Source organism: Bubalus bubalis, chromosome 20, assembly GCF_019923935.1.
Source record: "Bubalus bubalis isolate 160015118507 breed Murrah chromosome 20, NDDB_SH_1, whole genome shotgun sequence".
Classification (NCBI taxonomy): domain Eukaryota; kingdom Metazoa; phylum Chordata; class Mammalia; order Artiodactyla; family Bovidae; genus Bubalus; species Bubalus bubalis.
Window position 1 is genome coordinate 1,906,430 of NC_059176.1, and position 26,098 is coordinate 1,932,527.

Sequence of the window (26,098 nt, forward strand, 5' to 3'; positions counted from 1 at the left end):
TTGGGGGGGCAGGGGTTCCGGCCACCGCGCTCCTCATGTGGTGTCACCTGGTTGTGCAAGGCTCAGGCACACCCGTGTCTGGGCGAGATCTGGAATGGTGCCAACCGCGGTGCCAGCCCGGGCCTGGGAACCGGGCTGAGAAGCCTGGGGGTGCGGGTGGAGCCGCCCCCAGCCCGGCCCCACCGAGAGAAGGCTGCGTGGTGGGTGCCAAGGGAAAGCCCTTTGGGGTCACACTTTTACCCCAAAACTACAGAGCACATGCCCACGGGCTGGGCTCAGCGGCTTCCTGAGCCCCTAGCCCAGGGCCCACACAGACAACGTGGGTGCTTAGAGTGGGCCAGGGTGGCCTCCACGGTTCCTCAGGCTCAGCAGGAGGGGCTCGGGGGCTGGAGTGGGGAAGTGAGACCTCGGGCCGGCCCAGGATCAAGGGTGCGTCCTTGTCCCACCAGACCGAGGGCCAGAGAGGAGGCCTGAGGTCCAGACACCTGACTTCAGCCCTGGCCGGGCCTCGGAGAGCCGCACCCCACCGTGGCCCGCCCCGCCTGGCCCACAGGCTGGGAGCTGCCTCCCACCCAGGCTGTCACAGCGAGGACCGGCGCAGGCCGCCCTCTCTGCCTCCCCAGGGTGGGCCTGGAATGAGCGCAGCCAAGGGGCCTGTGGGCGGCAGAAGCCCCCATGAAAGCCAGACAGGAGGGCCGGGGAGGACCAGAGAGATAATCTCTGCGTGGAGCGCTTGGCAGAGCGGACATGGGTGGGGTGTGCCTGCAGGGGTGACCCCAAGCTCCCAGACGAGGACTGGGAGGGAAGGGCCTGGGGCAGAGGCTGTGTGGGCCAGAGAGCCTGGCCTGCCCACCCCTCGCGGGGCCCATACTTGCTCACCCTGCCACCTCTTCAGGCAGGATTGGCAGTGATTCCCTCACCCCCAGGGTGCCGAAAACACTGCCCTTTGACGCAGAGCCTGAGGCCTGACACCCCACACACATCCCCATGGTCCCGGGACCAGACAGACCCACTGGAGCCAGGCTGGTGGGGGAGAACGGTCCTCAGAAGGACTTTATGGCCACTCTCCCCAACCATGTCCTTCAGGCTGCGTCCTGGACACAGAATGGGAAGCAGCTTCCGCAGCAGGGTGGGGGGCGGGGGGCAGAGGCCGGGGGTGCACAGCATGGTCAGGGCCGGGGGTGCCGGGTAGCTCCGTCCCTCCAGCAGGTCTCAACAGGAAGGAACAGCTCACGCCGCAGCAGGAGGGCTTCAGGTTAGACACCAGGCAGCACTTCCTGGAAAAGGGAGGTCTCTGGAGAAGGAGTGGAGGCCCAGGTACTGCATGGGGGCAGGGCAGACAGACAAGCCCGGGCACCTGTCAGTGGGGCCCAGCCTTTCACGAGGGAGGGACCCAAGGACCTGAGCAAAGCCAACCAGAGGGAGAGTCTTCCAGTAGGCCAGCTGACACGGTGGGGGCGGGGAGCCAGCTGGGAGCACAGTCCACCTGGCCCAGTGGGTGCTGGGGTCCGGGCGGGTGCGGGTTGGGCAGGACGGGCACAGCAGGGTCCCTCCAGGCTTGGGAGATTCCTGGCCATGGCCGGGCCTCCAGGGCTGCAGCCGGCTGCCCTGTGGGGTGGCCTGGCCAGATGGAGTGTGGGTCTGAGCTTGGCCATCCCTCTGGGAAGCCCTCCATCCAGAGACTGCAGCTCCCCTCACAGGGTGAGCCCTGCCCCCAGGACACCGTCCCCACCAGCGCCTGACCACAGCGAGTAGGGGACTTACTGGGCCCGGGGCCTGGTCACCAGCCCCACCCCGAAGGTTCTGCAGGAGGGCCACCACTTCCAGGTTCCCAGCTGCCTCTGCCTGTGGGGGGTGTTGGGGGGCTGCCTCAGGCGGGTGGACCAGGAGGCTGGCCCTGAACACCCCTGCACCAGGGTGGGCTCCCACCTATGCATCGAGGACCCTGTGTCTCCTCCACCCCTCCTTGTTCCCACAGCTCTGGACCCTGGTGGGGGGGGGGGGGGACCTGGGACAGGAGAAGGGATAGCCCCCTCCCCAACCCACGGTTCCCGCATATGGAATGCCTCCGCAAGGAGGGCAGGGGTTGGGCATTTGGGAAGGGGGAGCCGGTGGCACAGTCAGGGAGGGCTTCCTGGAGGAGGTGGTCCCAGAGAGGGCACCAGGGGCACTCACGACGTGCAGCGCGCTGCGCCCATCATACCCGGGCTGCCTCAGGTCGGCCCCTGCCTGCCCCCACACCCGCAGGCCCTCGCAGTCCGCCCTGGATGCCAGCCTGGGAGGGGAGGAGGGGGAGCCGTTGGGGACTCCTGGGTGCCCGGCCATCTGCCCACCGGCTCTCTTGCAAAGCCAGCCCCGAACAGCTGACCCAGCAGTGACCAGGGTCCCCGGGGCCGGCCAGCAGCCTGGACTCTGGTGTCTGTCACCCGTGGGGGTGGCTGTGACTCAGGTCGAGGGCACACACACACACACACACACACACACGGGTGCTCACACACGGGTGCACGTGCACACACACCCCACCGGCTGAGCACCGCCTGCCAGTTTCATCTTTCACAACATAGCTCTCCCCAGGCGGGGCCCGTGGGGGCGGGAGGAAAGTCAGAGGCAGCCCAGTGGTGGAAAGAGGGTCATACGGGGGCCCGGGGTGGGGGACTCTGGACCAGCAGGCTGGCCAGGAGCGGGTCTGGGCCTGCCCACCCTGGAGAGGTGGGGGCACCGAGGGGCGGCCCTCTACCTTCCCCCTGCTCTCAGAGGCACCCCCCCGCCCCAGCCTAGGACCAGGAGCCAGCTGGCTGCGGGGAGGGCAGGGCCGACCCCCGGTACTTCCTCTGAGTCAGGAGCCCGCAGCAGCAGCCCCCCCACAACAGGGCACAGGGTCGTCTCTAAGGTGAATCAGGCTGAGGCACCGCCAGCAGCCCTCGGACCTGGCCCCAGGCCTCTCGCACTGGTTCCCACACACACTCGCTTCTTGGGGAGCTGGTCAAGGGCCCCCTCAAGCCAGCCAAGCAGCTCAGGTTAGGTGACCTGCTCCCATGGGACCTGTCCCTGCCCCTCCGCCTGCCTCCCCGGCTGTCAATCGAGGAGCCGTCGAGGCCCACACGAGCCGGGTCACCCTAGGAGTCCCTCCGGAGCCAAGCCCTTCCTGCCTGAGTCCCGTCACCGCAGGTCACACCCCCACCCCCCCACCCCCAGCCCTGTCATCGCTGAAAAGTCAGCAGGATCCGTCCACTCGGGGACACTGAACTCCAGGGAGGAGGGGCCAAGACTGGGGACCTGTGGGGTCTGTGCACCCTACTCTGTACAGGATGGGGACCCCCCGGGCTGGGTGAGACCTCTCTGGAACCAAGGCAGGGGGGCTGGGGAGAGGCTGGCTGGCGGGGACCCGGGGGGCCGGAGCTTCAGGTCCTCGTCCTGGTGAGCAGGCAGCCACCCCCCACCAACCACCTACTCAGCCTGAGACGCAACCCCGGTCACCCACCCTGGGGGCTCTGACTTCAGTGCCGCTCCCAGCCCCCCGACCTGGCTTCTGCTGGTGCTCCAGCCTCTCCTGCCTCCACCTCCCTTTCCCCACGACCCTCCTTGCTTCCTCCCTACCTAGAGGCCTCGGGCCTGGCCCGTCACACCCTAGGCTGGACACGGGAGGAGCTGGTGGGCACTGGGGAGGCCACCCCACAGGGAGGGCCTGGGGGGCAGAGGACCTTGGGCTGCCGCCTGCCCACCCCCTACCCCCAAGGGCTCCAAGGGCCCAGCTGGTGCAGACAGAGGGCAGGGCGGGCTCTCCCCGTGTGAAGCCCCCCCCAAGCCCACCATCCCTCCCCACTGCTTGGTTTCCACCTCGGAGCCCCAGGCCCCGCCACATCCCAGGAAGCACAGGTGCGCCTGTGAGCCTCACCGGCACAGCTCCGTCCCCGAGTCCTCCAGCTCCTGGGGGGACAGGCAGGCCCCAGCTGCCCGCAGCAGCCCAATGACATCCCTATGCCTGCCGTGAGAAACAGCAGGGTGACCGCCTGCCCGAGGCAGCATCCGCCAGACGCCAGCAGGCCAGGACCAGGAGCCCACCCTCACCAAACGCACCCAGAACCACGCTGGGGCTCAGCCCGGGCCGAGCAGCTCAAGGCCCAGGCCCACCCAAGGGCACGGCTGTGGGCACCGGGAAGGCCCAGCCTGGGAGACCGCCCTTGTGGAGCTCGCGCACGCTCGGGCCGAGTCTGCAGAGACTGAGTCCACTGGGCCCGGGCTCTGCCCTTGAGGGCGGGGTGGTGAGGAGATACCAACAGAGAACGCGGGGACAGGCTGGCCCTCAGCGGGGCCCAGATGACTGCAGGCATCCAGGGGCACCTAGCCTGAACCCCACGTGCGGGGTGAGCCTCCATGGGGTTCGTGGGGTGGGGGTGAAGCTCAGTGAGGCAGGAGAACAGAGAGCCGGGGCCGGGGGAGGACCATCAACTGCAGTCACCCCACTTCTGGGGAGCCTGGGGAGGAAGGGGAGTCCCACAGGCTTGGCCCCCCTCCCCCACCAGCCCAGAACCTTCCAGGGTGGGGCCACCCCCCAGCCCAGGCACAGCAGGGCCCTCTTGGGGGTGAGACCGGTTTGGGAAGCAGGGGAGGTGTTGTGACAGAGGCCGGGACGAGGGGGTGGGGCCAGGACGGGGTGAGCTCACCGCACTACCCACCCACGCCCCAGGACGGGCAGCCTGGAGTCTGCAGCCAAATCAGCCTGGCCTGGGTGCCGCGGGCACACCCCACAGGCACCCCACCCCTCTGCCCACTGCCAGGCCTGTTCTGAGAACCTTTGATGCCCCCAGGAAGCGGGGGTTGCTACGAGGCACCCCAGCCCAGGGCCAACCTGAAGCGGTTGGTGGCTTGGAGTCTCCATGAGACTCAGAAAATCCCCAGCAACAAGCCGGGTTCCCACAGGCTGAGAGCCCCTGGGGAGGGGCGCGGGGCCTGCCACAGACGCCACACGGAGCTCAGCTCTCAGAAGGGGCAGACTAAGCAGGACGGGGGTGAAGGACAGGGAAGGTGGGCATGCAGTCCATGGGGTCGCCAAGAGTTGGACACGACTGAGCGACTCATCAACAGCAAAGACGCCGGGAAGGAAAGTTCCCAGACACACACTCACACAGGCGTTCAGCATCACGTGCGTGACGCGGCTCTGGGCGGCTGGACAGAGGGAGGGGAGGGCAGGGCAGCACTGCCCGGCCTCCGAGGGACCTAAGCCCCTAGAGGGAGAGGCCAGGTGGCCTCCAGGCCCCCCACGTGCCTGGCCGCTGCGAGTCCCCATGGGCCAGCAGAGCAGGTGAGGCTGACCCTCGGAGAGAGGCCAGGCGGGCCTGGGAGGAGGCGAGGAGACCCCCACCCCAGCAGAGGACACAGGACACGTGTTCGCCAGCCGGATGCCCGCACCTCTGCCCTCATGCTGGCCCCTGCTTGCCCCAGGGGCTGGGCTCAGCGCCCGAGGCCCTGGCTCCTGAGGGGTGACCTCCAGCTCGTGCTGATCCTCACACAGCCAGCCCTGCCAGGGGCCATCCCGCAGCACGCGTGACCCCTCCGGGTGGCCCTGACCTCTGGCCTTGGTGCCCTCTGACCCTCAGAAGGAACTGGGCATCAAGTGCCCAAACCCACTGCTCAGGGCGCCAGGGCCTCAGTAAGGACTCGGCTCGGCAAGTCTCTACCTGTGGAGGGGAGGTGGGAAACCTCCCCAGAAACACTCAGGTTGGGGACCTGCCTTAAAAAGCCAGGGTTTGTCAGACAGGGCCAGCTTGGGGGACCACCCCCCGAATACCAGGCATGCTGAGTCCACTCCCTAGGGCACCTGTGCCCACCCTGCCCACCTGGCACTATGCAAGCTGCTCTGCAGCTTGCTTCGCCCCAGTGCTGGGCGGAGGGCTTCCCCCTTCGCCCTCGCCCCAGCCCCTCAGGCAGAGGGTGCAGGGAACACACGAGGCCTCTTCTGCTTTTCTTGTTAGAAATTCCCTGCCAGGGTCTTGCTAGACCTGGCGTGCTCAGCTTGGAAGTCACCTCCAGGAAGCCCTCCCTAACCACCCTGCCCCAAGCAGTCCTCGCAGTCTGGGCCCTGCCCACGACCGGCAGGGTCACTGTTGGTACCGAGGGCCCAGGCCGGAAGGGGCTGAGGCTCCGGGAAGCAGGTGTCTTTGGTGCCCCCCGGCTCTGCCCGGGGAAGCCATGTGACCACGGACACACCGAAGGCCCCCCGGAGGCAGCTCTGTCCGGGCCCGGCCCCGGGCAGCACCCGTGCCTGCGCCCCCACCACAGTGCCCACCGTCAAATACCTGCCCCCCACGGCCAGCAGCAGGGGGCTGAGGCCGCCCTTGTCCCGGGCGTTCACGTCCAGCCCTCTCTGCAGCAGCATGGTGACAGCCCCAGCCTGGCCAGCCCGGGCGGCCGCATGCAGTGGGGTTTGGCCACTGAAGTCCTCTAGGCTCCGGCCACTGCCCTGGGGGGACATAGGGGCCCGTCACCCACCGAGGAAAGGCCACGGGGAAGGGACATCCCAGCGGAGCCACGAGGCCCCGTCGACTGCAATAAGGGGAGCAGACCCCGGGAGGGGAGATCCAGCCCACCCCAGGGCCCTGTGTGGCCGGGCTGGTCCCCAAGGGTGGATGAGAGACTCACCAGCTCTACCAGCACCTGCAGGGCCTCCAGGTCACCCACGTAGGCCGCGGCACAGGCCAGGCTGGGCACCAGGGCATCCCAGGCCTCGTCGGCCTCCTGCAGAGGCGGGCAGCAACACCTTGGACCCCTGCCCCCTCCCCGAGGCCTCCGCTGTACCCACGTGGCTGCTGCCCATTCCCCCACCGCCCTCCCGGACAGTCCTGTCCCCACGCTCACTCCACAGGGGGGACACTGAGGCACATGGTGGGCCCCAGGGCAGCAACCAGACGGGGTGCCCCCGTGCCGGGTCTGGACACTGCCCCGAGGCAGGGCGGTGAGGAGGGTCACCAGGAGGTCCCAGTCACCGCCGGGAGCCTGGCTCAGCTTGAATCCCACAACCCAGGCCCAAAAGCCAGCCCTCAGCCCCTTCCTGGGCCCAGGCACCCTGGCCGAGAAGGGAAGGGGCCCCGGTCTGGCCCCTCCTCTGGGGAGACCTCGGAGCAGACCGCCCTCTCGCCCCAGCTGACCCTGCCAGCCCTGGGCTGTTCCACCAGGTGAGCGCCACAGTCTGCACACTGCATACACGCTGCAAGCGCCCCTCTGGACCGCCCAGCCCCTTCCAGCCCCCTCTGGATGCCCACCGGCGAGTCCCTGCCAGCCTTCCCGGCTGCTGCCCTGAGCCCTGCCTGCCCCCAGCTCTCAGCCCAGAAGCAGGCTGTGCCTGGGGGTGTTCCACTCCCGTCCCCCTGGGCCCCTACCCACACTGCACCTGTCTCAGACTGAGGAGCTGGGCGACCCCGCGCCCCAGCACACCGCCCCGCAGAGAGGGCCGGGGCTTGTCCACGGCAGGCGGCGTCATCTCCCCGCGCAGGTCCCTGGCCAGCAGCTGGGGCGCACGGGGTGGGGAAGGGGGATACACACAGAGAGAGCCGGGCAGCTCACCAGAGCCTGGACCCAGCAGTCCAGACCCACCAGGCGGGCCAGGCACCCCCAGCCCCCAGTAGAGGGTGCCCCCAGACCTGAAATGCCTCCATCAGGCTCCGTCCTGGGGCCCAGAGCCTCACCCAGCCAGGTCCCCACAGCAGCTCAGCCCACTCTCCAGCCTCCAGCTTAGGGTCTCCCTGGGCCCTGGTGGCCTCTGCCCAGCCGGAGGGGCCAGCCGGGGAAGCACCGGGGTGGGGATACCCTGAGAGCAGGGCGGACCTGGGGCTCCCCGAGAAAGAGTGTGGGGTGTGGGGCTCCCCAAGAGAGTGTGGGGGTGTGGGGCGGTGTGGGGCTTGGGGGAGGTGACGGGGAGGCCACTTCTAGCCCCCCGCAAAGCCCAGGCACATACTCCCCGGGCTGGGCCCACCCACCACACGCGAGCCAAGGGGCGCAGTCGCCGCCAGAGGCACACGCACCTCCTTCCTGCCGTCCAGGCTCAGCCCCGGCAGGCCCAGCACATAGGACAGCTTGGCCAGTGCCGCCTCGGACGTCATGTCGAAGCCTGACATGGTCCCGGCGCCGCTCAAGGCCTGGAGGGGCAGGGGTGCGGGTGGACCGTGAAGGAGGCGGGTGGCCAGGGCTCGCCCCCGCCCCCGCCCCAGGCCCTGGCACCCCCTGCGCCCACCATGCCGGCTCCGTAGTCAGAGGTGACGGCACCTTGGAGGCAGTGGGTGCAGTTGACGATGACCAGGCCACGCTCGGCCGCCGCCCGCAGCTCCTGAAGCAGGTCGGGCTTGGTGGGCCCGTTCCCGGAGCCGAAGGTCTCCATGACCACGCCCTTCATGGGGGGCTGCAGGAAGGCCCGGACCTGTGGGGACAGGAGGCGGGGACTCGCTTCCACCAAACACGGGCAGCAGGGACTGTCCACCTCGCTCCCCTCCACATCTTCCCTGAGTGACCCCCGTCCCCTCCTGAGCGTTAGGGCCATGAACACTGTGGAGACAGGTCAGAGGTCACAGGGAGCCGGCCAGACATGAGAAAGGGCCGTCAGGGGCCTCGCCGAGGGCAGGGATCCCATCCCAGCTGGGCCACCCACCGCCCTCCTGGACCTCCATCCGGCCCGAAGCTCTGACACACGACAGGTGATGTTCCCAGCAAGCCGGCGGGCGGGGACGGGCCCTGCAGCTGGACACACTGAGCTCAGGGCACGCTGAGGCTGAGCTGTTGGCCTGTGCTAAGGGTCCAGCCCCCTGGCTGTGTCCCCTTCAGAGCCTTCAGTTCAGCCCAGTCGCTCAATCGTGTCCGATTCTTTGCGACCCCATGGACTGCAGCACACCAGGCCTCCCTGTCCTTCACCAACTCCCGGAGCTTGTTCAAACTCATGGCCATCGAGTCAGTGATGCCATTCAGCTATCTCATCCTCTATCGTCCCCTTCTCCTCCCGCCTTCAATCCTTCCCAGCATCAGGGCCTTTTCCAATGAGTCAGCTCTTCACATCAGGTGGCCAAGATATTGGAGTTTCAGCTTCAGCAGCAGTCCTTCCAATGAATATTCAGGACTGATTTCCTTGAGGATGTACTGGTTGGATCTCCTTGCTGTTCAAGGGACTCTGAAGGGTCTTCCCATAGCCTTCAGCCCTCATCAGAACCGCCATCAGCTCCCTCCTCCTCTCCAGGTAGAAGCCAAAGGTAAAAGTTCACCTATTCCTGGCAGCTCCCAGGAACCAGCAGACTGGAGTCTGGGGCCCACTGCTGGACGATGCTGTTCCTGCCCTGACGGCCCAATAGCCCCCATGGAGTGAAGCGCTGGGGTGCCACCAGGGAGGCGGGGTCCCTACCAGGGAGGCGGGGCCCCTACCAGGGAGGCGGGGATCCCGGGGTAGAGGCGCAGCAGGCCCACGTTCTGCTCCATGCTGCTGTGCACCACCAACCGGCCCTGCCCACGGACTCTGCGCACCAGCTCCTGGTTGACTGCAGGGACAGACGGACCAAGAGTAGACTGTAGGCCATCTGGGGCCACAGCCAGGCCCCGCCCCCCCTGGCGCCCCCTCCCCCTCTCAGCTCTCTCAGCCAATGGGCGCAACCCAGCCCGAGCCAGCCCAGTGGTGGGATGGGATCCAGGGGGCAGGAGGACCCTGCAGGGGAGTTGGGGGGGGGGGGTGGCTCGGGGGTAGGGCCTCCCAGGCGAGGGCACGGCGGCTGCAATGGCAAGAGGGCAGGGCGTGGGGCCCCAGGATCCGGGGTCCTGGGTCCCACGAGCAGTCTGGGCAGCAGCCTCTGACCAGCCAAACTCATGGGCCCCTTGCAGGGTGACCGCTGGGCCCCGAGCCCAGCAGGTCCATGAATGAACGAGTGAGTCTTCAGGATCCCGCACCTCTGGGGAAACCTCCATGTCATTCACCCCAAAGTCTCAGGGGTAACGTGAGCCCGGCCCGCTCCCCACGCCCAGGGCAGGTTCCTGGCTCCTGAGCCCCGAGGAGAGTGGAGCAGCAGCGCCTGGGGGTCAGTGCCCGCCCCCCAGGGAAGCCCCAGGCCTTCAGCTCGCCGTGGGCCCAGAGGCGGCAGCTCTGTAGGGACCACATCGCCAGAGCCGCCCAGCCCTCCTGCTGCACCCACGGGCGGGGGACGGGGCGGGGATCTGGGCAGCAGGCCTGGCCTTTGACCCTCAGGAGCATGGCATTGAGCCCGAGTCCCATCCTCTTGGCCCCTCAAGCGGGCAGAGGGTGGGTGCCAAGACCCCTCGAGAGGCTGTGGAGGAAGCAGGTGCCAAGGAGACCCCTTCATCCAGCCCAGGGAAATCAGGCCCAGAGGGGCAGGGCCTTGAGAGGCTTCCCAGAGCCAGGTGCAGAGCTCAGAGGGGAATAGGGGCTCCAGGACCCCCACCAGGGCTCCTCCAACAGCCCGTCCTGTGGTGGGGGTAAGCCTGCCTGCCTCCTGCTGTTTCCACCAGAGGAATGCTCAGTCAGTTCAGTCGCTCCATTGTGTCTGACTCTTTGCCACCCCACAGATTGCAGCACTCCAGGCCTCCCTGTCCATCACCAACTACTCCCGGAGCTTGCTCAAACTCATGTCCGTTGAGTCGGTGATGCCATCCAACCATCTCATCCTCTGTCGTCCCCTTCTCCCGCCTTCAGTCTTTCCCAGCATCAGGGTCTTTCCCAATGAGTCGGTTCTTCGCTTCAGGTGGCCAAAGTATTGGAGTTTCAGCTTCAGCATCAGTGCTTCCAATGAATATTCAGGACTGATTTCCTTTAGGATGGACTGGTTGGGTCTCCTTGCAGTCCAAGGGACCCTAAAGAGTCTTCTCCCAACACCACAGCTCGAAAGCATCAATTCATCGGTGCTCAGCTTTCTTTATAGTCCAACTCTCCAATCCATAGATGACTACTGGAAAAACCATAGCTTTGACTAGATGGACCTTTGTTGGCTAAGTAATGTCTCTGCTTTTTAATATGCTATCTAGGTTGGTCATAACTTTTCTTCCAATGAGCAAGCATCTTTTAATTTCATGGCTGCAGTCACCATCTGCAGTGATTTTGGAGCCCCCAAAAATAAAGTCTGTCACTGTTTCCATTGTTTCTCCATCTATTTGCCATGCAGGGATTGGGACTGGATGCCATGATCCTTGTTTTTTGAATGTTGAGTTTTAAGCCAGCTTTTTCACTCTCCTCTTTCATTTTCTTCAAGAGGCTCTTTAGTTCCTCTTCAATCTCTGCCATAAGGGTGGTGTCATCTGCATATCTGAGGTTATTGATATTTCTCCCGGCAATCTTGATTCCAGCCTGTGCTTCAGCCAGCCCAGCATTTCACATAATGTACTCTGCATAGAGGTTAAATAAGTAGGGTGACAATATACAGCCTTGACGTACTCCTTTCCCAATTTGGAACCAATAGGGAACAACCAATCCGTTGTCCCACGTCCGGTTCTGTTGCTTCCTGACCTGCATACAGATTTCTCAAGAGGCAGGTCAGGTGTTCTGGTATTCCCATCTCTTTCAGAATTTTCCACAGTTTATTGTGATCCACACAGTCAAAGGCTTTGGCATAGTTAATAAAGCAGAAGTAGATGTTTTTCTGGAACTCTCTTGCCTTTTCAATGATCCACCAGATGTTGGCAATTTGATCTCTAGTTCCTCTGCCTTTTCTAAATCCAGCTTGAACCTGTGAAAGTTCTCGGTTCATGTACTGTTGAAGGCTGACTTGGAGAATTTTGAGCTTTACTTTGCTAGCATGTGAGCGGAGTGCAATTGTGTGGTAGTTTGATCATTCTTTGGCATTGCTTTTCTTCGGGATTGGAATGAAAACTGACCTTTTCCAGTCCTATGGCCACTGCTGAATTTTCCAAAATTGCTAACATATTGAGTGTAACATTTTAACATCATCATCTTTTAGGATTTGAAATAGCTCAACTGGAATGCCATCACCTCCACTAGCTTTGTCGGTAGTGATGCTTCCTAAGGCCCACTTGACTTCACATTCCAGGATGTCTGGCTCTAGGTGGACGATCACACTGTCGTGATTATCTGGGTCATGTAGAGTTCTTCTGTGTATTCTTGCCACCTCTTAATATCTTCTGCTTCTGTTAGGTCCATACCATTTCTGTCCTTTATTGTGCCCATCTTTGTAAATCAAAAGTAATAGGTGATAATAAACCAAGGAACATTCCAGAGACACACTGCCCTTTCACAGAGAGCTGGGAGTGGGGGGGAGCTGGGGGTGGGAGAGGAGGGAGCTGAGTGTTGGGGGGGAGCTGGGGGTGGGCTCAGAAGAAGGGTGGCTGCGGTAGCAGCAGGGAGTGGTGTCCTTTATTTTAGGGCCGGGCCCAGGAGTTCTGGCTGCAGAGGAGGGTTTGCAGAGACAAAGAGGGCCCACACCCACCACACGACTAGCCCATACCCTGAGAGCCCACGGGACCCCGAGTCCTTCCACTTGGGCCTGCCAAACACCGAGGGATGCTGCCCCACGTGCAGAGGGGCCGAGAGGGAAGGGAGGCGGTGTGAGGCCCACCGCGGCCGGGCGGGCTCCCGCTCAGTCCTGACCGTGGCCTCAGGCTGATGCGGCCAAACCCAGTGCACTGGGGGACGGTGGTTCCGAGTCCCCTGCAGCCACCGGGCCCCCACTGGCCAGAGCCTGGAGGCCTGACTCCCCCTCCTCAGGGCCGGGGTTTCTGCTCCGAGAGGACGTAGGGCTCCTGGAGACCCCAGTGACCACACGTGCTGCGGCCACTTGGCGGGGGGGTGTCGGGACCAGCGTGGGGGGCAGCACCCCGTGCTCCCCTCCCGGCACAGCTCAGCCTCTCCCAAGCCCCGGCCTCACAGAGGGCCGGGAAATGCAGCAGTAAGCAGTGAGGGGCTCCACTGGGCATGGTCCGGGCAAAGCCTGGCGTTTCTCAGCACCTGTACTGGGACTGGCCTGGGGCCCTTGATACCACATGGGCACCCTTGCACCGGGCCAGAGGACACGCTCCTCCCGGGATCACAGGCGTGGGGGGTCCACGTCTCACCCCTCAGGGCCAGCATCAGCCACTCACCCACCCAGCCACTTGCACCAATGTGCCCTGTGCTTCAAGGCTGGCGTGGGCTTGGCGTGGCCCCAGCAGGGGCCCGGGATCCAGGGTGAACTCCTCTGCACCCTTTAGCAGGCCACATCCCGGAAGCTCCCCTCTGAGCCCCAGACCAGGAGTGACTCAGCCCCACGGGGCAGGCAGGCCTGCACAGCGGCCACCCCACCTTCGTGCCCGTTCTTCCTTCCTCAGCTGGCTGGCACTGAGGCAGGAGGGGCTGAGCGCCACCACTCAGCACAGCCCGGAGGCGGATCCATCCACCCGCACCAGCCCACGCGCCACCTCCTCCAGGAAGCCTTCCTGACTCTCACCCTCAGCAAGCACGTGCCCCCTGCCTGACCCCCAGACCCCGGCCATGCTACACACACCTCAGACACACAGACGTGTTCTGGGCCTCCCCAACCTCCAGGGCATGTGGACAAGCAGGGTGGGTGGGCAGGGGGAGGGAAATGCAGGCTAAGACCCCGGAATGGACTCAGGTCTCGGGCTGCAACACCTCCCGGCATGTCCCTTCCCTCTTGGTGTGCGGTTCTGATCCAGTGGCCTCCCCGCCCCACCCGCTGTGGCCCACAGCCACTTGGCAGAGATCCTCTCCTCCCCAGGGCAAGCGTGGGGGGCCTCGGGGGGAGTTCTCAGGACCCACCCACAGCTGGAGGCATCAGACAGTCCCAGGAGGGGGTGCTGGGGCAGAGACTCCCCTGAAAGTCCCCAGGATGCAGTCACTCCACTGGAACCACGTCCCCATGAGGCCACTGAGGGACTCCTGGGCCTGGGGCCCTGTGGCTGGGGCGGGGCACCCGAGAGGCTGGCCCCCACACAGCCTGGCTCTGAGCCGGGGTGATCTGGGGATGTCCGCATTCTGAGCGGCCCCCCATCCCGGGTTCTCCGCAGAGTTGAGGGCTGCGCTCCCCAACCCAGGGCCGCCCACAGGCCCCACAGCAGCTACGGCAGGACACGACCCCAGGCGGAGGCCCCCGCTGTGGGCCCTGCTCGCTTACTCGTGACGTCAGCGCCCACGGTGGCCAGAGGCGGCAGGTTGGGGGAGCAGAAGGCCGCGAACCTGCGCGCGTCCACTTTGGTCACCCGGTTGCCCCGAAACAGCTGATTCTGGAAGAACAGGCAGACCTGCGGGACGGGAGGGGGCCGCAGCTCAGCACCGGGGAGCCCGGGCCACCCCCAAGCTTCCCCTCACCCAGCAGGCAACCCCCACCCCACTCTGGAGCTGTTCCTGGGGCGGGGGCTCTGAATGGCACTCGTGAAGCTCCTCCCCACAGCGGGCCCGCCTCCCAGGGTTCCTCCCCTCCCCTGAGATGTGAGGGAGAGTCTGGGAAATGTCTCTGTGCCAACACGCGGCAGAGCAAGGTGCAGAGGGACCAGAGGGGGGTCCCAAAACCACACCCCGAATGGCCTGTTTCTATGGAAGCTCACGCACGTTCACGTGTATGTGATGTAGATGGACACACACACCACGCCCTCGGCACGGGACAGGTTAGACAGATGCACATCACACACACGCAGAGCCCGGGAAAGCCCTCCGCACCGCCAGCCCCAGGTGTCTGGCGTGGGATGCGGGCACAGGCTCCCGCTGCCTGCTGCTTTCCCATTTTCTCTATGGTGAGGGTGTAGCTCACGCTCAAGGTGAAAGACGGAGCTTTAGCCCTGCCGACCCCCTCACCTGCATCCCCCAGGGCAGGTGCCAGCCCCCACCCCGCGCTGCACCCAGACCCGCCCCGCCCACAGGAGGAGGCGGTACCTCGGGGATCACGTACTGGCCGGCCAGCAGCAGGGCGCCCAGCAGGTTCTCCCGGCCGTCGTTCCACAGGGCGTGGATGGGCACCTGGGGAGAAGCCGGGGCAGGCTCGGGCCGGCGGGTGCTGCCACTAGGGGGCCGCACCTGCTGACCACGCTCCTCCAGCCCGGCCCAGCCCCCTCTGCTCCCCCCAGACCCCCATGCCCCCTGCCGGGTGCTGGCCAGTCCCCACGCTCAGGGAGCACACGATGCCCTGGGACCCGTCACTGCCCAGCCCAGCCCCCTGGCCCCCAGGGCACCGAGGCCAGGCCCTCACGCTGCCCAAGCCAGTGCCTGGGCCGGGCAGGCAGAGGGGAGCTGGGGGCCGACCGCAGGTGCAAGCGAGGGCAAGCAGCTTCAGGCGGGGCCTCCGAGCACCGGGTCACAGACCTGCCCTGTATCTGCTGTGGGGCCAATGCCCCAGCGGTGACTGGCCTGTACCCAGTTCCCCCACACCTACCCAGGAAGGCGGAAAAGGGCTGGACTGCCATGGCATGGGCAGAGGGGTCGGCTGGGGAGGGGCCCCCAAGGCCTCCAATGGAACCACCCTGGGCTGAGCCACTGTCCTGGGCGCTCATAAGGCCTGTGGACGTGGGCCGGCTGCCCGGCTTCTGCGCCTCATCTGCCCTGGTGATAGCAGGAGCGTCCCACCGGGGCCAGTGTGGGGGGAGGAGAGGACACAGCAGGGCCGCAGGCTGGCAGCGGGCAGGATCCCGGCGCTGATCGGGCACTGGCCAAGCGGAACCACCAGGACCCGCAGGACCGGGCATGGAGCCGGGGACCCACCTGCCCTCTCAGTGGCCCTGTGGCCTGGGAAAGGCCCCGATCCATGCGGCCTCTGCCCAGCGGGCGCCCGGGGAGGTACCTGGGCCCCGGTGAGGATGACGGTTTTCTGCAGGTTCTCCAGCACGAAGGAGAGCACGGAGGCGGCGAAGGCCATGGTGTCGGTGCCGTGGATGACCACAAAGCCGTCGTACCGCGCGTAGTGGCTCTGCAGGGGCGGCAGCCAGCTCAGGCGGCCCAGCTCCTGGGAGCAGGTGCTGGTGCCCCCACGCACGGCTGGCGGAACTCAGGGACGCGCGGGCGGGCCCCGGTCACTGCCAGCCGGGGAGGCCCACAGGGAACGGAGCCCCTGCCCCTGTGCTCTGCTCTCTTCCAGGACAGCCTCCTCCCCTGAACCCCTGGGGGTCTCCTAGTGACACCCCTGGGCCCCGAGAGATCTTGGCGGGGGTCTCCAGGCACTTTGATGCCGGGGTGGGAAGATTCCCCGAGCAATGCCCGACCTGGGCTCCTGAGCACACCGTCAGCTGGACGACAGCGCCAGGCCCAGCTCAGTGCTCCGGAGGGCCCCTTGCTGAATGACCACTGCCCCCGAGGGCAGCAGGGGCTGTGGGGCGAGGAAGCCCACCAGCCTCTCGGTCCAGTGGGAGGGCCAGGCATGCGCACAAGCAACAGACACGAGGCACAGCCCGCGCTGGAAGATGAGATGTCGGAGGTGGGCAGGGTGCGGACAGCAGGCACGGGCACAGCCCCTCCAGGGAGTCAGAAGGCCCCCCTGGCACGCAGGCCAGCTCTGCAGGGACACCCCCCAGCCACCGCCTCCATGGGAGCAGCCAAGGCCTCAGGGGGCAGTTGGCCTGGGCTGTGGTTGCGAGGAGCACAGCACCGGGAACCATGGGGCCCCGGGACCTCTCTTGAAGCCTATCAAGAGACCAAGCCAGGCGGGGCTCAGAGCTGTATGGGAGCAGAGACGCGTGGTGGACTGGCCCGCCCTCTGCCGGCCACACCGGGAAATTGCGCATGGCTGGACAGCAGGACGAAGAATTGATGCTTTTGAACAGTGGTTGGAAAAGACTCTTGAGAGTCCCTTGGACTGCAAGGAGGTCCAACCAGTCCATCCTAAAGGAAATCAGTCCTGAAAATTCACTGGAGGGACTGATGCTGAAGCTGAAACTCCAACACTTTGCCCACCTGATGCGAAAAACTGACTCATTGGAAAAGCCCCTGATGCTGAAAAAGATTGAAGGCGGGAGAAGGGGACGACAGAGGATGAGATGGTTGGATGGCATCACTGATTTGATGGACATGGGTTTGAGTAAACTCCGGGAGTTGGTGAAGGACAGGAAGGCCTGGTGTGCTGCGGTTCATGGGGTCACAAAGAGTCAGACACGACTGAACGACTGAACTGAACTGAACTGAACAGCAGTCCTAGGTGCTCAGAAAAGCCGTCAGGCCCCAACTGTGGGTGCTGCTGGCCAGAGACCAGGGAGACTTCCCCAGACACAGCTGCAAACATCCAGAGACAGGGGCCAGGCCTAGGGCCCCTGGGGCCAGCCCCCGGCGGCCAGGAAGGGTGCCTCAGTAACGAGCCTCTCTCTGGGGAGCAGGGTTTCTTACGGGGGGAAGGTAAGAAATGGGCCAGGAGGGCCCCCCGCCCCGGGAGGCAGTAGCTGGGGCCAGCGCTGGTGGGGTGGGAGGATGGAGAGGAGGGCTGATGTGGGTGGGACGCTCTGGCTGCAGGTAAGATGTCTGCTCGGTACTCTAAACCACGAGCCCTAAACCCACTAAGACTGCACTCCAGGGTGGGCTTGGGGCAGACAGAGCGGGCGGGGGCCAGGCATGGAGCTGTCAGTCTGCAGAGGTGAATCACATCTCCGCCCAGGACACAGACTGGGACAAGCTAAGTTTTCAAATTGAGACAGCCACCTGGGCCACTTCCTCACCGGACAGGTGGGCGTGGGCCTCGATGCGCCCCCTCCAGGGTGCAGGAAAGAGGGTCGTGGGAGCTGCACGGCTGAGGTGGGACCCCCCCATGCACCTCCTCCCAGCCCCACCTTCACCACCAGGCCCCCCGCCCCTCCCCCCAGCCCTCCCCGCCCTCCCTGGTCACCTCGATGGTCTGGGCGATCTGCACCCACTCAGTGATGGTCATGTCACTGGAGTCAAAGAGGGGCTGGCACTCCAGCACTGTGTAGACGACCCTCTGTTCGGGGCTGGCCGGCCTGAGGGGGTGCGGACAGCAGGCTCGCACTCAGCACCCCCTCCATCGGCAGTCCAGTTCCCTCCGCCCAGTCGGGCACCCAGGGCCGTGGCCTTGGACCCTGCACCTCCACGGCCCCCACTTCCGCCTGAGGCTGCAGGAACAAGGACCATGGTCCCCGGGAAGGGCTGCTCCAAGGCAGGAAGTGAACCAGGACACCCCCAGGAGCAGGGCCACTGGCAGGAGGGGTCAGCACCCAGCAGGGAAGAGCACCGGGCAGCCTGGGCCCCGACCTGGGAAGCAGAACCTTTCTGGGGGTGGGGGGACCCCAGGGCCAGCCCCTGCCACCCCTGAGGGACTTTAAAGGGGACTGCAGTCAGTTCTAAAGCCACCAAAGTGGGGCTGTGCCCTCCAGCAACTCGCTGTGGACACCCCAAGAAGCCACAGCCCGCTAAGCTGGCCTGGCAGGGGCCAGGCTCAGGGTGCGCCCCCCACCCCGTGACAGCTGGCTGTCGTCCGTGCCCAGGACCCAGCGGAGCGCCCACTCACGGCAGCACCAGGGTGTCCTCGGGGAGGCCGCGGGCCCGGGCGTACTCCTCGTCATGGAACATGGGCAGCATCTTCAGAACTGCGGCCAGGCCCCTCCCGGGGACGAGCACTGCGGGGAAGCGGGTGGGGGTCAGGGGCTGGCAGCCACCACCAGGGCCCCCTCGCTGCTCCTCGCTGGGGGCCAGGCCCCAAGCAGGATGGGGGCTGGGCACTGTGGATGAGCTCTGGCCCTGAGGGAGTCAGACTGGGTGCTCAGGCTGCAGCCATCCCAGGGCCCTGGCAAGTGTGGACCACTGCCCGGAGCCTGGGTCACCACTCTCCGCCAGACAGCCCAGGGGTCTGCCAGGGGCTCCGGCCACGTCCTGGCTAACACCTCCACCTCCAGACGAGCCCAAGGCCCCAGCGAGGCTCACAACACACACACACACAGCACCCCTCTCCCCGACTTCCCAGAACATCCGCACCATTTTGCCCAGGACACAGGCCTCTGCCTCCGCTCCGCACCCCTTCTCACCCTGCAGATGCTCCCCCTCCAGGCACAGGGCACCACCTCCAGGAAGCCCTCCTTGATGTCCAGGTCCTGGCGCCCTTGCCACACACATGCAGGTTACCCCTTCTCCTTCCCTGGCCAGAAGCACGCGTCTAAGGAGGCACTGGGCAGAAACGGCACATGTCCTAAGAAAAGCCTAAGAAGCCCCAAGTGTCTCCTGGAAACAAACCACTTCTTCAGCAGAGGCTCCCAGAGGAATATCTGCATCCAGGCCCTGGCCTCTTGTCCCATCCTGCTCCCTGCAAGCTCTGCGACCTGGGGCAGGTGGGCTGAGTCCTCCTCACTGAGGTTCTGCTGGGCATCGCCCACATGCCTGGCCGTGCTGGACACCTGGACGCAGCAGCAAGGACAACACGCACCCTGACCCCCCCCCATTCCAGAAAAGCTTCTTTGGCTGAAACGCCTAAGACCTCCAGGACCAGGGGCAACGGGCATGTTGGTGGAGACCTTGCTCCCAGTCTTCACCCTCTGTCAGGTGTAGCAGCCTCCTGCTGCTGTGTAACAAGCTGCCCCAAGCTTAGCAGCTTAAACAGCACCCTTCATTATCTCAGTCCGGAGGTGGGGCGTGGGGTGAGCTCGGGTGCTGGGGATCGTGATCTTCCTGGAGGTGCTGGAGCAGGTCTGGTCCAGGCTCACCCGGCGGCTGGCAGAACTCAGGTTCATGCCAGTAACAACCAGGAGCCTTCCCAGCCCACACCCCCGGCTGGGGGACCCCGCAACGGCCGGTTGGTCCTGACACTGAACCTCTCTGACCTCGCCTGTGCCTCTTCCCCTCTGCGGAGCCCGACAGCTGCCCCGCCTGCACCCCCGACCCTCACCCCACGCGCCCACCCCAGCCCCTTCTTGGGCATGTGTCTCCTCCTCAGGCTGGCGGCCAGGATCCCTCCCCAGATGTGAGTCTGGCCACGCGCTCCTCTCCCTGGGGTTGTGGGCCCAGCATCAGACCCTCCCCCCAACCCCCGCCCCCAGCTCACTGATGCCCCGTCCCTACCCTGCAGCTCGGGGCAGGGCTCAGCTTCCCTGTGCCTCGCCTGCCAAGTAACAAATCTGAACAAACCCAGGGAACCAAAGCAGCAGTGTTTGCAGGCCAGAAGCCACAGACTCTGGGCGGCAGGCTGGGCTTCCCGCCCCAGCACCCTCTCCACACGTCCACCTGCTAAACCCCAGGCCCAGCTCCTGCCAGCCCTGCAGGGAGCACAGCCTCAGAGTTCAGGGTGCTGTCTCCCCAGCCAGAGAAGGATACCTCGGGGAAGGTGCACCTTGAATAGCCACCCCCTCTTCCACCCAGAAAGCCTCCGTGGGGGCTCCATACGCTTTGCTGCAGAAGCAATGTGGCTCAGGGAACATCAGTGTGAGACCGCCGGCAGCCCACCCTCCCAAGATGCTGGAGGCTGGCCGGGACACACAGCTGCTGCACAAAGCTCTGGACTCACTGGCCCTGCTGCTGGGGGGAGGCCCCGAGTTCAGACCTGGGAGTTGAGGGAGGCCCAGGGCCACCCACCCACCTGCAGCAGGGGACAAGATGGCCGGCGGATGTCCCCACCTGAGCCCCAGGACCAAGAGGCAACCCTCTGTGGGCGTGAGTTCAGGAGATGATGCCAGCTCCTGGCCTCCACCTGCGTCCTTGTGAGAGGGCTCGATGCCCCGAGGGGAGGGCGGAGGAAGGATAGAGCAGAGCTGGCCCGGATGCGGGAGGTCTCCAGAGGGCCCTCCTGCTGTCTGAGGCCCTGGTTTGGGGTCCTGGGTCAGGGAAGGCGCAGGAGGCTCCCCCACCACTGTCTGGGCCAGCTCCTCTGCAGTGGGTGGCCTTTGGGGATGGCCGTGGAAATCTGAGGATCCACGAACGGGGCGGGTGGTGCGCATGGTCACTACCACCCCAGAGCCAGGCCACTGCTGGTGGACTCGGGGGGGTGGGCGCAGGGGGCCCTGACTTCCGGGAACCTCCCACCCCAGGGCCAGCGGGATGGCCCAAGAGGAGGCCATACTCTGCTTCCATTCTATTCTCCCGGGGCAAAACTCTGCGGACACATCATCATACAAAGCAGCCAAAAAGGTGGGGGAAACGGTGGTGAGAGTGTCAGGAAGTCAACAAATAAAAAATATATTTTTGGATTTTGTAATATTATTGGCTTTTAAGAACGGGAAGTTATTTCCTTCATCAATCGAAGTAAACACCTGTTACCAAAAAAAAAAAAAAAAAAAAGCCGGGAGGGGGTTGGGGGTTGGGAAACTTCCCTGGCTGTCCAAAGGTTAAGACTTCCCCTGCAGGGGGCTCAGGTTCGATTCCCGGTCAGGGGACTAAGATCCCACCTGCCACGCAGCGCAGCAAAAACAAAACAGCTAGTAAGCAAACACCTGCTTTCACATCTAATTCTGATTCAGATTCTTTTTCTTAACAAGAGCCCCCAAGCTTCAGGCCCTCCGCAAGCAGAAGCAGCCGCACCGGGCCTCGTCTCCCTGCTGTACAGGCGGGCAGCTGGTCACGGCAGCGGCCCCACAGACAGGTTCCCCTGTAAGGGCCAGTCTGCCCCAAGGACAGGCGCATGGCAGCCTGTTCTGTGAAGGGCGTCCAGGCCAAGGGCAGGAGAAGCCGTGGGCATTGCCTCTCAGGATGACGCTGGCCTCATCCTGTGGCCTCCTGGGAGGTCCTGGCCCCTGCAGACCCCGAGGCTCCGCCCGCTGGGAGCGGGGCCCACAGAGGGCGCACGGGGCATCAGGGTCTCCGGCCGGGGTGCTGCTGACCCTGGGCTTGCCTCATCAGCTGATCTCAGATTCACGATGCCCCTTGACCAGTGACACCATGTCTGATCTCAGAGAGGGGGAGGGCGAGGGCTGTCCCTGGCTGCTGCGGCCTTGCCCTCCCCTCAGCATCCTGACCTTTGGCAGGGCTCGCGTGCCTGGAGGGCCACTGTTTACCAGCAGGCGCTTGAAATGCTCCCAACAGTGAGAATCCAAACAGCCACGGGAGCCGGCGGCCCGCACCCGCAGAGCCAGGCGGGTTAATTATTGACCCCGCGACCGGAATCCCCAGGCAGGCAGGGCCTGGAGCAGCTGGGCGGCCTCGGCCTCCAGCGGGGCTCGGAGCGGGGTCTCCACACCCCAGGCCTGCGTCCTCCGCGCGCCCCCTTTGCCCTTCTTCCCCCGCCCGCTGCTTCCGGCCTCGGGGGCTGCCCTGCGGGATCCTGGGAGACTTCCCGGCTCGGGCGCCGCCCTGCGGGATCCTGGGAGACTTTCCGGCTTGGGGGCTGCCCTGCGGGATCCTGGGAGACTGGCCTGCCTGGAAATTACTGCCACCACACTCCATCCTTCTAGAGCCCCTTCCAGACACGGGGATTTGTAAGCTCTTTGGCAAATGCAGGGCCTGTGGGAGTGAGCCGTGGGCGTCCGGGTGGCGGGGGCGGTGATGGAGGGCACACAACACAGTGCAGATGGGGTCACGGTCAGAGTCCCCCTAGTCCCTTCAGCCCGGACCCTCGATACCCATGAGCTGAGCTCAATGGGATCACAGGCATCACAGCTGGCCAAGTGCCAAGCCTGGGGGGTTGGGCAGCGACCGGGATGGGTCAGGGCCATCTGAGGACGCCGGCAGAGTCTGCCCGCTCCCCTCTCTCTGCCCCAGCCCTGCAGCCCAGGAGGAGTGACCCCCAGGGTATGGAGGGATGTGGAAAGCCCCCCTGGACAGGGCTCTCTGGGGGTCTGAGCCCTGGGACCCAGCATAGATGGTGCCTGGAACCATCTGTGAACTGGCGGGGCTGGGGGAGGGAAGCATTAACAGGGACAGAGGACAGGAAGCAGTTGCTGGCGAGAAAGGGCTCGTGGCATCTGAGTAGCTGCTTCAGGGGAACTGCGTGGTGGCCGGGGTGGGGGGCGTGGAGGATGCTCTGTTGGCCCGGGGGGTTGTGGCGGGGCACAGCTGGTTCTGAGGGAAGGGGAGGGCCCTGGGGAGCTGGGAGAGCTCCAAGTGGGAGGACACCCCAGGGCAGGGTGGGGCGGCCCCAGGAGTGAGGCCCGCAGGGGACCTGGGGGCACAGGGAGCAGCCGAGGGCTGGGGAGGGGGCCCGAGGGACATAGGTGGAAGAGGGCCAGCGCCCCCTCTCCAGAGTGCGCAGCAAGTTTCCAGACTGAGGCTGAGGGGCTGTCTGGGCCCCTCCTGGAGGGCGAGCACCCCCACAGCCAGGACCCAGGGCCCACGTGGAGGCCACGCTACAACACTCCAGGGGTGAGTGCGGTGCCCTGCCCACCCCTGAAGGCTCCCCGGACCAGGTTCCTGCCCGAGGTGCTCTGCCCGGCCTGGGGGCACCCCTGCCCCGGGGTCATGCGGGCCCGGCGCCCCCCCACTCAGGCCCGCCCCTGCCCAGCAGTCACCCCTCCCTGACCCAAATCCCGTCAGAGCCCCAGGGCAGGGGAGAGGGAACGCGACCGCCGGGTCTTCTGGTGCCAGTGAGCACTGCCCAGAGCCAGCGGACCGGCCAGGGACAGCGGGGAGTGGCCGGGGTCGCCCCGCAGCCCCTGGTGTCCGGAGTGAGAGGCCGGGGCAGCCCTTGAACACCTGCCCACCAGCTCATCTATGCAGGGATGGGGTCCGACAGGAGCGACGCCCCCCGGGCTCAGGCAGAGAGGAGCCGGCGGCAGCGCGGGGGGAGGCGCTGGGTGCCCACTGGAGCGGGGGTCAGGACGGGTCAAATGCCGGCCGGCGGGAGCACGACCCCACCCCACCCCCCACCTGGAGCCGGGCGCCCGCCCCACTCACCGCCGCGCTCGCTCCGCATGCCGATGGTGCCGCCGGTGTAGACGGCCAGGAGCCGCCGCTCCGGCCCCGCCGCGCGCGCCATGCCCGCCGCCCAGGCTCCGAGGGGACTGGCGGGCCGGCGGGGCGGGGCCTGGGGGGCGGGCACTCGCCGCAGGGTCGGGCCTGTACCTGTCCCCGCGGGGAGTGGCGGGGCAGGCCCCCAAGGGGGCGGTCCTGGGGCCAGGTCCCTACGGCCCCAGTGGCCCCGGGCGTTTTGAGTGGCTGTAGGCTTGTGGCACGAAGGCCATGGGCCTCACCGACGGCGGCGCCCGAGGACCCCCAAGCGGACGGCGTGTGGCCCTCCCCACAGGCCCTGGCGCTCCCCCGACCCAGCACCGTAGACCATGCCTGGGGTCTTCTGCCCTGGAAGGTGGGGCAGGCAGAGACAGACCCAGCCGGTCCACTCACACTGTCCAGGAGCCCGAGGGAACCCCCTCCAGGGCTAAATAGAGCCCACCCTTCACAGTCCCGGCTTCCCAGGGGGCGCTGGTGGTAAAGAACCTGCCTGCCAAGGCTGGAATCTCCAGAGACATGGGTTTCATCCCTGGGTTGGGAAGATCCCCTGGAGAAGGAAATGGCAACCTGCTCCATTATTCTTGCCTGGGAAATCCCGCGGACAGAGGAGTCTGGCGGGCTACAGTCCTTGGGGTTGCCAAGAGTCAGACACAACGGAGTGTGAACACACACACACACACACACACACACACACACACACGCCTTTTGGTCCAGGAGAAGGAGGAGGAGGATGGGGAGTACCAGGAAGAACTCCCCTCAAGTGGAGTCAGTCTCTGTAGCCCTCCCTGGGGGCAGCACACCAAGGCCTGTGGGGGAACCACACAGGGTGGAAAACTGATTCCTCTCCAGAGAGAGCCCTTCTGGATTTGATTCTGATTCCTGGAAGTGATGAGATAAAATTTCTATTTTATGGCCAGACAGAGTGAGGAAAAAAAAGTCTGGCCTTAAGGGATCAAAGTCTTCTTGGGAGAGTCTTGCTTTTCTCCTCCTCTGTCTTTCAGATGTAAATGTTCTACTTGGTCCTTTCTAGGAACCCTTATCTAGGCCCTCTTTTAAAAATGCAAATTCCACCATTCCCTTCTCCAGGGGATCTTCCCAGCCAGGGATTGAACTCTGGTCTCCTGGATTGCAGGCAGATTCTGAGCCACCAGGGAAGCCCAACTCCTATCCTAAGACAAAACAAAAGGTTGGTTAATTTGGAACTTGACTTGTCAGCGTTAATCATTCAGGCCTGATTCTTTGCAACCCATAGGACTGTAGCCCACCAGGCTCCTCTGTCCGTGGGATTCTCCAGGCAAGAACACTGGAGTGGGTTGCCGTTCCCTTCTCCGGGGGTCTTCCCCACCCAGGGATTGAGCCCCGTCTCCTGCACTGGAGGCAGATTCTTTACCGTCCGAACCGCTGCTGCTGCTGCTGCTGCTAAGTCTCGTCAGTCGTGTCCAACTCTGTGCAACCCTATAGACCACAGCCCACCAGGCTCCCCCGTCCCTGGGATCCTCCAGGCAAGAACACTGGAGTGGGTTGCCCTTTCCTTCTCCAATGCATGAGAGTGAAAGTGAAGTCGCTCATTCGTGCCCGACTCTTAGCGACCCCATGGACTGCAGCCTCCCAGGCTCCTCCGTCCATGGGATTTTCCAGGAAAGAGTACTGGAGTGGGTTGCATCTTGCCTTCTGAACCACAGACAAATACAAATCTTAAGTGTCTTCTCCCTGTATAGTAGTAAAAAGGGCCTAACCATCTAAACAAGTGATGTTGACTTGTTCCATCTGCCAGAACCCCAGTTTAAATCCAATCCCTCTTGTAACTGACAGGTTTTAGGGGTGGGCAACTTTGTCTTTATCTTATGCATGCACCACCCTTAAGGCAGAAAGTGAAGAGGAACTAAAGAGCCTCTTGATGAGGGTAAAAAAGGAGAGTGAAAAAGCCGTCTTGAAACTCAACATTAAGAAAACTAAGATCATGGCATCCTATCCTATCACATCACTTCATGGCAAATAGAAGGAGAAAAAGTGGAAGCAGTGACAGAGTTTATTTTCTTGGACTCCAAAATGAAGCTCCAATATGTTGGCCATCAGAGATGGCCAATGAGTTTGTGAAGAGCAAACTCATTGGAAAAGACCCTGATGCTGGGAAAGATTGAAGGCAAGAGGAGAAGGGGGCAACAGAGGATGAGATGGTAGTGTCACGCGAGTGTATGTTCCTCGGTTCTTTGTCTCGTCACAACAAAGATTTGGAGCAACAGACATTAAAGCCCTCGGCGAGTCACAGCTCTTGGGTCTTGGACAAACTGTGCTACAGCTCTTAGGCAAATCAGTGTTACA

General features: G+C 64.5%; 1 protein-coding gene across 13 annotated transcripts; it reads right to left on the reverse strand.

Moving 5' to 3' along the window:
* Positions 1-1,008: 1,008 nt before the first annotated feature.
* On the reverse strand, positions 1,009-23,876 carry ASPG (asparaginase). Of its 13 annotated transcripts, none has more exons than XM_045163720.1 (17): positions 21,850-22,787; positions 18,423-18,531; positions 17,784-17,895; positions 15,759-15,884; positions 14,858-14,941; positions 14,103-14,229; positions 9,400-9,512; positions 8,228-8,410; positions 8,019-8,132; positions 7,388-7,504; positions 6,640-6,735; positions 6,297-6,460; positions 3,896-3,982; positions 2,204-2,275; positions 1,765-1,845; positions 1,402-1,620; positions 1,009-1,277 (listed from the first exon to the last, which is right to left on the reverse strand). In XM_045163720.1, the coding sequence occupies exons 1-17, from the start codon at positions 22,274-22,276 to the stop codon at positions 1,055-1,057; spliced, it is 2,454 nt and encodes an 817-aa protein (XP_045019655.1). In that variant the 5' UTR covers positions 22,277-22,787; the 3' UTR covers positions 1,009-1,054. The 13 variants fall into 13 exon arrangements, with proteins under 13 accessions (XP_045019655.1, XP_045019656.1, XP_045019658.1 ...); XM_025271129.3 differs by lacking the exon at positions 21,850-22,787 and adding an exon at positions 23,723-23,876 and having other exon boundaries at positions 1,010-1,277; XM_045163728.1 differs by lacking the exon at positions 21,850-22,787 and adding an exon at positions 23,723-23,876 and having other exon boundaries at positions 1,122-1,277; positions 2,176-2,275.
* Positions 23,877-26,098: the final 2,222 nt, after the last annotated feature.